This window comes from Cygnus atratus, chromosome 3, assembly GCF_013377495.2.
Source record: "Cygnus atratus isolate AKBS03 ecotype Queensland, Australia chromosome 3, CAtr_DNAZoo_HiC_assembly, whole genome shotgun sequence".
Lineage (NCBI taxonomy): Eukaryota > Metazoa > Chordata > Aves > Anseriformes > Anatidae > Cygnus > Cygnus atratus.
This window is the reverse complement of record NC_066364.1, coordinates 67,835,597-67,848,130: the sequence shown is the minus strand read 5'-3', so window position 1 is coordinate 67,848,130 and position 12,534 is coordinate 67,835,597. Positions and strand designations below refer to the sequence as shown.

Sequence of the window (12,534 nt, the reverse complement as noted above, 5' to 3'; positions counted from 1 at the left end):
TTAATGCACCCCAAAATGTATTTTGCCTTCTTGGCTGCCAGGGCACACTGCAGGCTCATTTTGAGCCTCCTGTCAACCAGCACACCCAGATCCCTTTCTGTTAAGCTGTTCCCCAGCCACTCATTTTCCAAACTGTACTTAGTCCAGAATTAAGAAGTAAATTAGTTAAGAAGGCTAAATTGAAGACTTAGTTGAAACGTTCAGGGAATAAAAGTAAGTAAATACTTCACATACATTAGTCTAGTGCTAGGACTTGACACCCTGCTTCATGATAACAGAATGAAAAAGTTTAAGTGGATAAGTTTACATAAGTTTAAGTCTGTATATCCCCTTCCTCTCCACAACCCAATAACACCGAATCCTGAACCCTTCCCTGTGTCTATATAGGACATTAATCTCTAATACTGAATAGACAGCACAGATGTTTTAAAGACCTGTTTTACAGTTTCTGAATGTCATTGCTTTTCACTCAAAACTTCCTGAAGGTATGATTTGAACATAACATTTGAAAATTTGTCTGAGGAAGTGTTTGAGAAGACATAAAAAATATACAACAAATATATGTCATGATCAACAACTGGTGATGTATCACATCCTCTAAAACAAGCAGGCTCCTCAACCGTAATGCACCACTTCCTGACTTGTTGTTCTGAAACTATACAGCTTTCATTACTTTAAAATGAACTGCTGTAAAAGTAGCTGGAGCCACAAGAATGCTTCTGCTTACATAAAATTTACTGCTCTCATGCTTAAAGATTTCAGAGCAGGAATGCAGTAAAAGCATAAGAAAAAAAAAAAGGTTACAAAAAACCCATAAACCAAAGCAAACCCTTTTGCTGCAAACAAGACTGAAATACTCTTAATTCATATATCCTTAAATAACAGAAGTGTAAAATACAGAGTATATGTTTTATGAACTGCGTATACAAAACCATGCCAAAATTATTGTCTGTAACAGGAAGGAGGTTGTATAATGACTCAGAGCAGAAAATATTGAAACAAATAAGCCAATTTTGTTCATATATCAAACAACAACCCTGTATTTCTTTAAGGTATGAAAATTGCTTTTATGTTGTTCACCTTGATAAAAAAGAATATTCAAGTCCAATGTGTATATGTCTACCTTCCATTACTTTTCTCCATCAGTCAAAAACGAATTGAGCAGACTTAGTTTTAGAACTGCTCTTCTGGAAATTCAAGCCAAAACAATAACTGCACTGTTTGCATTGCTCTGCCAACATTTTTATTTTTAATTACATTTCTACCCAGATTTAAGCACTCATCTGAAGTAAGTTTGCATTGAAGAAAGCTCAAATAAATCTGGCTGCAACCAATCCTGTGTCATTCTAGCAGATAAAGTTTCAAATTGTCTTTTTACTTGAAGAAATAATGTCAGAATAAATAACGCAAAGGAAAACAGGAAAGTAAATTTCACAGAAATGTGTTGATTGCTGAGAATAAACTCATTCACATTTAATAATGAAAAGGCAAGCAATAAAAAGATTTTGATTTGATTTTTAATTTATGATTCTTAATTTAAAACAAAACAACTGTTTTACCTGGCTGCAATAAGATCCAGAAGATGTTGCCATCTGTCATTGATCTTGCCAAGTTTGTACTCAATCTCTGATGCTTTACTCTCGTGGCTGGCTTTAACAAGTCGCTCTCCCATTTGCTGGAGCTGGATTTTGTTCTCCTGAGCTACAGCAATTTCCTCTTGATAATCCTGGACAGAAAAGAACAATCAGAATATAAATACTGAATGCATTCTGCCCTACACTACTGAAGGAACCATACAGGAATACAAGTGAATGTTAACGTGTTTTTGTTCTTCTGGTGATTGGTACAGTAGAGAGACAATCTCTTAAATATTAGGGTATAACCACGAACAACCTCATCAGAAGAATGGAAAAAAAAACCAAAACACAACCAACCAACCAAAAAAACCCTTCTACAAATACATCTGCTATAGTTAAAGTCATTGCAGTAAATTCTGACTGGACGTTTAGTAAAGCACTCAGTTGCCTTAGACTTTATATTCACTTAATTTTCTGGTATCCTGGATAGTCCCACCTTAAAAAAAGACAGGAAAAAGCTGCGAAGTGAGAGGATAAAAATACGCACTGGAATTTATAAACAGGTAAAATCTCTATTTCAGCTAATTCAGTATCTTCTTTGCAACACAAACCAAGCAAGAGTTAAAAAAAACAGTTTGTAATTGCACTATACCTTTTTAAGTTTCTCAATCATTTCTTCTATGAGGATGTCACCATTTTGAGAAACTTTACTTTCCATTTGTGTCAGCCACTCACAGAGCTCCTTGTTCTTCTCGCTGAAGACAGCCCACTCATTCAGTCTCTCACTAACTTGCTGTCGACGTAAGGAGACCTTAAAACATTTAAACAGAATAAATAAATAAATAAATAGAAGTACGTTAATTTAAGAGATAGCTGAAGCACTTTGTGCCTCTGAGTGAACTCCTCTGGCCCTGCAGATGAACTCCAGCCACTTACTTCTATTACGGCAAACTGGAGTTGTACTGCAAATACTTTGCATGACTCTTTGTAAGTCAAGAGATAAGTGTTACTCTCAGGATTCTTGCTAGTTACATCCAATTGCATAGAGGGATGCATCCAAGTACTATGCTTAGTGTCATGTCAATATATTGTTTCATAATGTCTCTAAGGTTTCATTAGAAGGGGGAAATTTTCTTAAAATTTTTGTTCACTTATAAAATGCAATAAGGTATATTAATGGTTTCTTTTTAGTCTAATAGATTAATTAAAAGGAAGATATAAATGCTTGACCAAGACCAAAAAAAAATAATATATATATATATATAGCATAGGCCAAACTACAAGACTTCATGATTTGTGCATGAGCACAAAGCTAAATCAAAGAGACACTACATTTTTCTTCTTCTTTTTTTTTTTTTTTTATTTCTAAAATAGCATATATAATTTTCTACTTGAGTCCGAATACACTCATTCCACAGATGACTATTTCTCCTGAATCGCTGACACCTTCAGAGATTTCAAAGGACTTGAATATGTCCTGACAAGGAAGAATAGGCATAAAACAAACAAGCAAATGCTGTAATTTGTAATTAATACTGGAAGAAGAAAAGTGTTGCTAAGTTTAAGAAATGAGTAATAGTCCATCCTTGACAGGAAAAGGATGGAAAATGAAATCAAAATAGTAGCAGAGGGTGAGCAGCAGTTGTTTCTGTAGTTTCAGACACTTGAACCACTACTTATTTCCTTTTCATCGTACTCTGAATTGCTTCTGACTTTATATCAGCATTTCAGCTGAGAATATGAAGACTTCATCTGCTCTTTCATAAGCAAAAGTGATCGTTGTGTTCTTTGACTACCATGTTACGTTTAACAGTAGCATACAGCATGATCTCAACATTTCCCTTTTGTGGTTTTAAATTTGATGACAGCTTTCCGGATATAAGCAACGGTTGAACACAATGTTGCACTGGGTTACATCCTGAAGCACTTAGTATGTACAAAACTTCTTTACTTGGCTACCTCCTTTCCCATAAATACATGTACAGTGACTAGACCATAGATTAGACGTACCCATGTTGGCTCATTCAAATGCACCTAACTTTAAAGAAGTTCTGCACTGTTAAATGTAAAGCACTTTTTCTATTTTGAGGGTGGTTTTGAGGCCTTCATAGGAAACTGATGTGATGTAACTATTGCCACAATATCCCTGGTATGCACTGCGACATCTACGAAAACACAGAAATAACATTATCCTAATCTGAAAAGCTGGGTGAGGGAGAATCCACTATTTGCCTCTCTAAATGCAAAAAGGATGCAGGAAATAACACTAATAGCATGATCACAGAATCACAGAATGGCCGAGGTTGGAAGGAACATCTGAAGATCATCTGATCCAACCCCTCTGTTGAGCAGGATCACCCAGAGCACATTGTGCAGGATGGCATCCAGGCAGGTTTTGAATATCTCCAGAGAAGGAGACTCCACAACCTCTCTGGACAACCTGTTCCAGTGCTCTGTCACCCTCTCAGGTTATGTACCTGAAAAATCAAGCAATACTCTTCATCTCATTGTGCAGCCAAGTAAGTCACCCTCAGAATAAGGGAAATGCAGACACTAACATCTGAAGAAGGAGGAGCCGTCAGCAGAACTGAAGGTATAGAAGTAATGCTGAGCTGAGAGAGGACATCATTTCTGTGCACAGCTACTGCACAAAAGCATGGCAAACTGTATTAATTCTGTTTTCCCCATGCCACAGTCCCACAACACACAGTATGACTTTTTGTTGTTTTAAATATGACCTCATAGGCATGGCAAAGTTCAGGATATATAAAAATATAAGCAGTAACTAAAGGAAACATTTCAATGGATATTATCCCTGATCCAGCAAGAGTTCAAATTTGAACATTACCTGTGCCTACATGCATCTTTTCCAAAATCTGCCACTTGCATTCAATTTTCCTCCAATACCTTTTTAGTCTGCATACTCATATCAGAGCTCAATACTATACTTGCCTGATGGCACAGGTCCTCCCACTGTCTGTGCAGAAGCTCTATTCGCTCACTGAGGACTGAAATATCATCTGCACTGATATATGTAGACAGGGACTCCTTCAGCAGAGAGAGGTGTGCAAGGTCATCTGTCCATCCTTCAACAGCATTCTCTAACTCCTTAAAAGAAGTGCATAAGGAAAAAAGACCAGTTTGCTAACAAACAGAAAAAAATGAATGTGGTGATGATGAACAAAGATGAACATTCTTATCTCACTGAATTAATGTCATATCTGAGCAGACCCACCATTTGGACTACTTCAGCCCTATCTAAAAGAAAAAGAATACACCAACCCCATATGTTCCCCTATTTTCAACCCCAGTAGAGTATGATACATCAGCTTTGTAACAAGTAGCCACAAACTAAAATAGCATTCAAATGTCTCAAATTCAAAGGGTTTGGGGAGTTTCTAGTATTGATTTGGATTTCTCTGTAGTGAAAATACTTTCAAATTGTACCACATTTCTCTACTGCAAGAAATATAGCATAAAATATTATCTAAGATCCTCAACCTCAAATAAGAAGCACTAAAATGAGTGTTTAAATACCATGAGCTTAAATCCGAAGCAAGAATTTATATTATATAAATATACCATTACTTGTTGTTTCTACAGTACTTTTCAGACCCTATTCTAATCTCACTTTGATCAGTTCTATGTATACCCTGCAGGTTTTACATCATAATGAGATCACTCAGGTATTACACAGTTCAAATGTTACATGGATAGATTTTTAGCTTGTCACAGTGATGTGGGGTGGGTTTGCACAGTCAGTGATGTAAAGCCTAAAGAGGTTACTGCACAAAAGCATGCAAAGATGAGACAACATTTAGCAGAGATCAAGTGCTTTACCTTGCAACGAATCTGCTCTGTGTGCAACTCATCATGGTGTTCTGGCAAAGGCTGAGAAAGCTTTTTTTTGAATGATCTTAGCTTCTCCAGGGAGTCTCCTATGCCCTTTTCAGATTTTTCCCAGTCCTGAAGGCAAAATGTTTGATAGACTTCAGTTCAGATCTAGATTATACTTCTCATACTTGTGTTGGTTGATTTGACTGACTAACCACTACACATTTCCATAACAATAGCAAGCACTGAATTTCCCCTTTAAATAATACGCAGGGTCGTAAAGCTTGGGTCATATGCACAGTCATATCTTTTTTGTTGTTGTTGTTTTAGTTTTGATGTAGGTCTTTGCTAGCAGTAATATACTAGTCAAAGCCTCCTGTTATTATAGCATTGTCTATTTACAACTCCATCCTTTCAGAAAAGCCTTTAACTCCCCAAATTATTTTCAATTTCCTTTCTTGAATGGCTGATGCATCAAGCCAAATTATTTTCCATTTTCTTTCTTGAATGGCTGATGCATCAAGCTCCAGAAAAAAAAAAATGTTGGGGTTACTGCAAATTCAGGTCAGATCAAAGTGTCTGAAGTACCTCCTCCAAATTATGGTCCTAGCAGCTACATCTAGCTTTAGTGCTTGTATACTTTCCAAAATTTTAAATGTCTTCAATACAATAAAACCCACCAACTGTCATGTGACAGCATAGCTTTGCCTATCTCACCTGTTTGTTAAAGCCTATTGAAAAGGTAATCACACAGAAAAATCTGTAATAAGCCAGTCAACCCTTAAGAATGCTGGTTGTATTATACTAGGAAATACAGGAACTTATTTTAAATTGTCTATTTGAAGATATTCTCCTTCTGTCACTGCCTTAGTATTTCTCTCCTTCCATTTTTTCCAGTCTATATCAGTATTTCATGATCATCTTCAGGATGGAGAATTATAAATAACAGGTCTTGCAAAAAAACCTTTTCTTTAGTGTCTTTTTTCTTCTCTCCTTAATAATTAATATGGCCTTACATGATGTATGAGGTTATGATGTTCTTAATGCAAGATATACTCTTACACTTCTCATTTTGTCAGAAGACTCCTGAAAAGTCATGTATGTAGGACCAAGGTAGCAACATGTAATGAAGTTTGGATATCTGTGGGATGATTTATGCAATTTTTGTGGTAATTTCCCTACTTCCTCACTTTCAAGCATCAGGTTCTATATTTTCGTTGGCCAAAATACTACAGAACTTTTAGTTTCCGTAGATATAAGCTTTCATGACTAAAATTTCCTGATGTAATTCCCCAACTAGAAGCAGTGGTAGGAGGAACAAGGCTTGAAAGAGGAAGAAAAATTTACTTATCTGAACTTTTCCAAAATAATATTTAATTTTCTTGCATTGCTTTGCTCCTTGCTATTTACAAACAAAACTAAAGTGTCTGTAATTGTGGAATTCTATTGAACTGCTGAAACTGTTCTAAAACCACTTGACCTATTCTCTTAATATACACAAGTCCAATTTTCGTTATCCTGCATGGGAAGAGCAAAAGGGAAAAACAAACAGACCAAATTTAAATCCTGGACTACCATCTTCAGTACTTAAAATGATGTTAGCAGGCATTCTGGATGCTGCCTACATTAAAAAAAAAAAAAAAAAAAAAGTTCAATGCTCCCTCTTAGTGTATTACCTAAGTTAGCAAATACTCGAGACTCTTGAAGGAAGCACCAGCTATCAGATGGCTAGGGAAATCTCAGCATTGGCACATAGAAGGAATAACGCAGATAAAATTTTCAATACAGTATGTATAAAAACCAACCAGCATTGTGCAAAATAAAATACATTTTTGCTCTATGTTGAAAATAGGATTGTTAGGAATATCTTTTATTAGCAGTGATGTGGAAATATCGATTAAAAGATATCAAGGAATATATAAGCCTGTTCCAAAGTATTACCTCTTCTAGTTTAAATATTTGAAAATCAGAGGTAGTGAAATGAAATGGTAATGCAGTATACATTCAATTGCTGTACTTGTGCTCATCCCTTGAGAACACTTGTCTTATCAGGGTTCAGAGTGAGAAACTGTGAACATGCTGAAAGGTACAGAAGAAATTATACACTTACTTTCAGTATTAAAGCAAGCTGTTTCTTCTGTTCTTCCAGCTGGGTGCTAGCTATCTTCCAGCCCTCCTGAATTTCTGTAAGCTCTGTCTGCAGGGCTGCCTCAGCTCCACTGTCAGCAGAGAGCAGCAATTGCTTGCCAGCTTCCACAGCAAGGATGTAACTCCCTTGCTGCCTTAGAACAACTTTCTCTTTAAGCTGCAAATATAAATGGATTTCTGTCAACTTTGTCTTTTTAATTACAATTAGCAGTTCAGTATAATTCATCCTGAAAACCATATTTTACTAATTCACTTCTATTTGATTGCATACTTAAGCATGAGCTACAACTCAAATACTTTGATACTTTTTTTTTTTTGATCATTTACTGCAGCAGACCATTAGAAAATTTCTCCAAGGAGATAAAGACATGGAAGACTTCTCTCTCTCCTCATTTGTATCAGCATTTCAATTGATCTTGAGGAGAAACAGTTCCTCAAGAGCACATTATGCTTATAAGCATTATTATAAGTATTATAATACAGCATCGTCTGGCTAAAAAGACACCAAACTGCTAAATAGATACCGTTAACCTCACATGAAAATCACATCAACCATTCAAGGTACCCATTTTTGTTAGCTAGAATACATTCCTCAAATGGGAGATTACTGTTTTTTGTTTCAAGACAGCTTCAATATGAGGTTAGTTACAAAACAAAAAAAGAAACTAACAAAGCTTGAGAAAGAGTTTGTTAAGTTCATCACTGCATGTTCTTTACTTCCTTTCCATCAAAGTGTTGCTTTTGAGGCTATGTCAGTTTCAAAGAATAACTGATATCTAATACTGCTTTCTACCAGGCACATAGTATGACTCTAAAGTACTTCTAAGAATATTTTAAATGATGACAACAAAAAGTTGTATTATTTCTTCTTTCTACAACACACTGGACATACCTGCACTTCATCCAGTAATGCTCTGACTTGCTGCAATGGGATAGGAGCATTTTCCAGCTCACTCCCTGGCTGACAGGACATTTCCACCAGCCACTTGCGCAGTTTCTCTGCCATCTCCCTGTAGCGCTGCCACTGGTGGATCTGGCTGTCAATGATCCCCCTCCTCTGCTGTGCCCGACGAATTACTCCTTGCCATTGATTACTTAGAAGTGTCAGCTTCAGATTAAACTCATCCCTATTGTAAATTAATAAATAAATAAAAAGCCATGGTAGCTTTCATACTTTGATCTATTTCTTTAATGAAATAAATTGGAGGGAAAGGAAACGTGTTTTTTGGCTGCTGATTATTAAACACTAGAAGAAAACTACTGAAGTCTAATGACAGTTTACTGAGGATGAGAACTCCACACATCATATACATGGAGAATCAAAGGGCTCCAATTACCTTTTTTTTTTTTTTTTCCTAAAAAAAGAAACTCTTCTCCCCCCTCAAACATACAAACAAACCCACAGTTTTTGCTAGCTTGGATTATCCAAATTCATAGTAAATCATGGAAATTTCATGACTTGCCCTCAAATTTACTACTGAGCTAGCTCAAAGCTGGTGTAGGATGTACAAAGAATTAATAAAATTCTCACATCCTAGTAAACAGTTCTTCTTATATTAGGACCATGATATCCTTAGCAAAATCAATGCATAAGTGTGAAGCCACCGGTGTTCCACTGATTCCTATTCATTTGATCAGAAGCATTTAAAATAAAATCTCTGAGACAGGAATGAATTCCTATTCCATCATATTTATGCTGCAGGTTATTTTGGCACAAATCAAGAGTAGCTCACTGTAAATTAGTCACTGCAGGCTCCTTTGGTGAAAGAGATATTTTGAAGGTACATCAGAATAGACATATATGTGATGCGTTTGATAATGCAAGACAAATATCTGTCAGAGAAGTAGCCTCAAGGCTGCTGCATTCCCAAATGCAGCACATCTACCCCCATAGCATCCTAATGAACACTGTATTATTTAAGAGCTGGCTGATTAATAGCTTAAGCATATAGATGGTAACTTCTGTCTTGGAAAAACATTATCTGAATACTAACATCTTGTGCAACATTCTCTGTTCAGAAGTCTCCCACTAGTTTAAGTATTATTTCACATAACCAGCAACAAGAACAACACAAGAATGGCTACCTGTCATCCACTTGTCCTTGTTCTATGAGGTGCTGCCCATCAGAGATAATTGAATGCAAAATCTGCTGGCGACTGAACATCTCTGCCTGGAATAGCTGTTGTACAGGAGACAAGGATGTTAAAGAAAGGTTTTACATTTTAATTCTGTCTGTATGAAATATCTGTGTTCTGTGGTAAAAAGATTTTTCATTGACTACTTAAAATCTTTTTCTGAGAGGATAGGTGAAATAAAACCTTATCAAGCATGAAGAACTCTGCTTAGAGAGGATGTACTCAAACCCTACCGCAAGCCAGAAATATTCTTGTCAACAGCCACTTGTTCTGTGCATACATATTAACTTTGTATATAAGAGGGATATTCTGTTATGTGAGACCACTTGCCATTCCAATTTCTTCTCATGTGTAGATCACTGTCAACACAGAAATAGGAATTCAAAGAAGCAGGAAAGGCGGACAGGTATTGAAACGCAAAATACCAGCACATTGAAAAGAACAAACAAACAAACCACAAAACAAAACAGTAAGTACACTGGCAAGCAACTCCCTCTTCCCCCACCAGCACTTTCTCAAATGCTTGTCTCAGTGCATTGGCACTTTGTAGGAGTCACAAGGAATGTACCAGGTCTGCAGATAGATATCTGGAGAATTGCACAAGAATGACTGCAAGTTTGTCATGAAAGAGTTATCTGATGTGGATGACAGTGTTAGCTCATGATACTTGGAAAAAGCACCACATCCACATCAAAGGTTTGTAAATAACAGTGGGAAATTATTTCTAAATATGGCCACTGAGGTAGCTGGGGTGCTGTTCAAATAAACATTCGCAAAGTTAAGAGTCAGCACTGGAAAGCTGATAACAGAACTGGATACATCCCAATATCCATTCTGGGAATATATGTGGAAATAGAATATTTTCTCATTATGTGCAAGGAAATAAAGCAAAACAATCTGGAAAGTCATCTCAAGGAATTTAGACTTGAACCTTCTCTTTCAGCTGGCAGGAGTGGAAAGCAATTTCTTCATAAAAAGACACAGTTTACAACATTTTATTAGGGTGAAATGCAGTATTTGGATAATTGGCTATTAATTCTCTAAATTCTGAAAGATGACTTTATAGTCGAAAGAAAAAAAAAACCTTCTACTGAATACCACTTATCTGAACTAACTGTTTCAGACAGTTGAAGCAGATCAAGTTTTCAGGAGAGAATTACGCTGAGGTCTCGAGACATGCAATTGCATGCAAAAAGATCCGTGTTAACCCCTTTCAAAAAATATAACTGTGAGTGGACAATACAACAGTAGGAAATTATTTGTTTAGACAGTGATGATTTGTGGGCATTTAAATCTCAAAGAGCTGAGATATCTCAAATTACAAAGATACCCTGTCCAGTTAATGCTGGCAGCACTGAGAGGAAATGAAATGGATGAGATTTGCAAAAGCAAATGCAGTTAAACGTTAAAGCAAATATCCGCTAAAGCAAGCAAAAAGGATTGTGAATTACTTTCTGCTTAAAAACGTTCACCCGAACGTTATGCTGATATAAGACACAAGGGGTGGAAGGACACAACTCCCCTGTGATCTTTCCTGAGTACTGGGGTAGGTCAGATGAAAAAGTTGTGGGAACTGAAACTGCTGTGGCCACATGGGAGCTTTGGTATGAAAATTGACTTGTCTTAATTGATCTTTACTAGGATTCTTGGCAGTAACAATATGGGTGGAGAAAAAATGTGCATCACTTGACCTCACCATAGAATCAGAAAAGCATCCTCTAGTAGAAACTCTGAATCAGTTTTTCCCTGCAGCAAAAGCTGGACTAGTTCTTGATTTGTTGTAAACAGGTCTACAAACAAATGATTCCAGCACAGAGCAAAGATCAAATCAGTTTGTTCTCCAAGGAAATGTTACCAAAAGGAACGCAAATGGAGGCTGCATGATGAATTATGTAACTCAGTCTTTGACAGAAAATTCTTGCTCTTCAGATACGATGTATGTTGGCAATTTAATGGTAAATTAACAAAACCAAAATAAAATGAAAGAACTGAAATCTCCAGTTAGGACTAAAGACAAAGGGTCAAAGTGCATGAGGACAGTTTGGTCTTATGGGAAGACCAATAAAACTTTGATTCCCTTGGTAGAAACTAATCTGAAGTAGAATAAGTATAGGGGACAAGCAGTCAGAGGCATCCCAATATATTATACACAAAATACAGACAGATAAGCAAACCCTCCACAAAACTGGATATCACTGACATATTTGCATGCTGTTGTTTCTAAGTTAAGATATCCATAAAGAGTGCAAGCAAATATAATTCAATTCATCATAGAACCATAGAATAGCTCAGGTTGGAAGACACCTTAAAGATCACCCAATTCCATCCCTCCTGCCATGGGCAGGGAGACCACACACTAGATAATTCAAGACATACTATTATATTACTCCCCAAAAGAATGTGAGTTCCACCTCTGTATAAATAATATGTGTTGTAGTTATGTATATATATACATGATGACTTGCCTCATGTGCCCTCTGTTGCTCTAAAAGGCTCTGGTAGTTTCCTGAAATCTCTGCTGCCATCTTCTGCTCAGTCTGAACTAATAAATCCATCCAGGTTTCACACTTCTCCAAAAAGGTCTGCTTCTGCAGCAGGAAAGACTGCAGCTTACTGAAAGAAAGAAAGGAAGAAAGGAAGAAAGGAAGAAAGATGGATTCAGGTAAGGTCTCCTGCTCTCCCACATAGTATTGACTCTTGCAGTAAGTTTTCCAGCAGAAATCTAAATCAGATAGTATTGATTTTCCCATGCAGCTGCATCATTTAATCTATCTAGACAACACTAAAAAGAACCAATCTTCCTTATTTCAAATTCTAATTTATGGCAAAACCACAATCT

The 12,534-nt window shown here is 36.5% G+C and overlaps 1 protein-coding gene across 1 annotated transcript in view; it reads right to left on the bottom strand.

Moving 5' to 3' along the window:
• SYNE1 (spectrin repeat containing nuclear envelope protein 1) overlaps positions 1-12,534 on the bottom strand; it is a 292,806-nt gene that overhangs the window by 39,198 nt on the left and 241,074 nt on the right. The window contains exons 121-128 of the mRNA XM_050710059.1: positions 12,161-12,308; positions 9,645-9,739; positions 8,452-8,686; positions 7,522-7,716; positions 5,418-5,543; positions 4,530-4,685; positions 2,230-2,388; positions 1,560-1,726 (exon numbers count right to left, since the gene is read on the bottom strand). Coding sequence (XP_050566016.1) covers positions 1,560-1,726; positions 2,230-2,388; positions 4,530-4,685; positions 5,418-5,543; positions 7,522-7,716; positions 8,452-8,686; positions 9,645-9,739; positions 12,161-12,308 — 1,281 coding nt within the window. The remainder of the gene's footprint in view (positions 1-1,559; positions 1,727-2,229; positions 2,389-4,529; positions 4,686-5,417; positions 5,544-7,521; positions 7,717-8,451; positions 8,687-9,644; positions 9,740-12,160; positions 12,309-12,534) is intronic.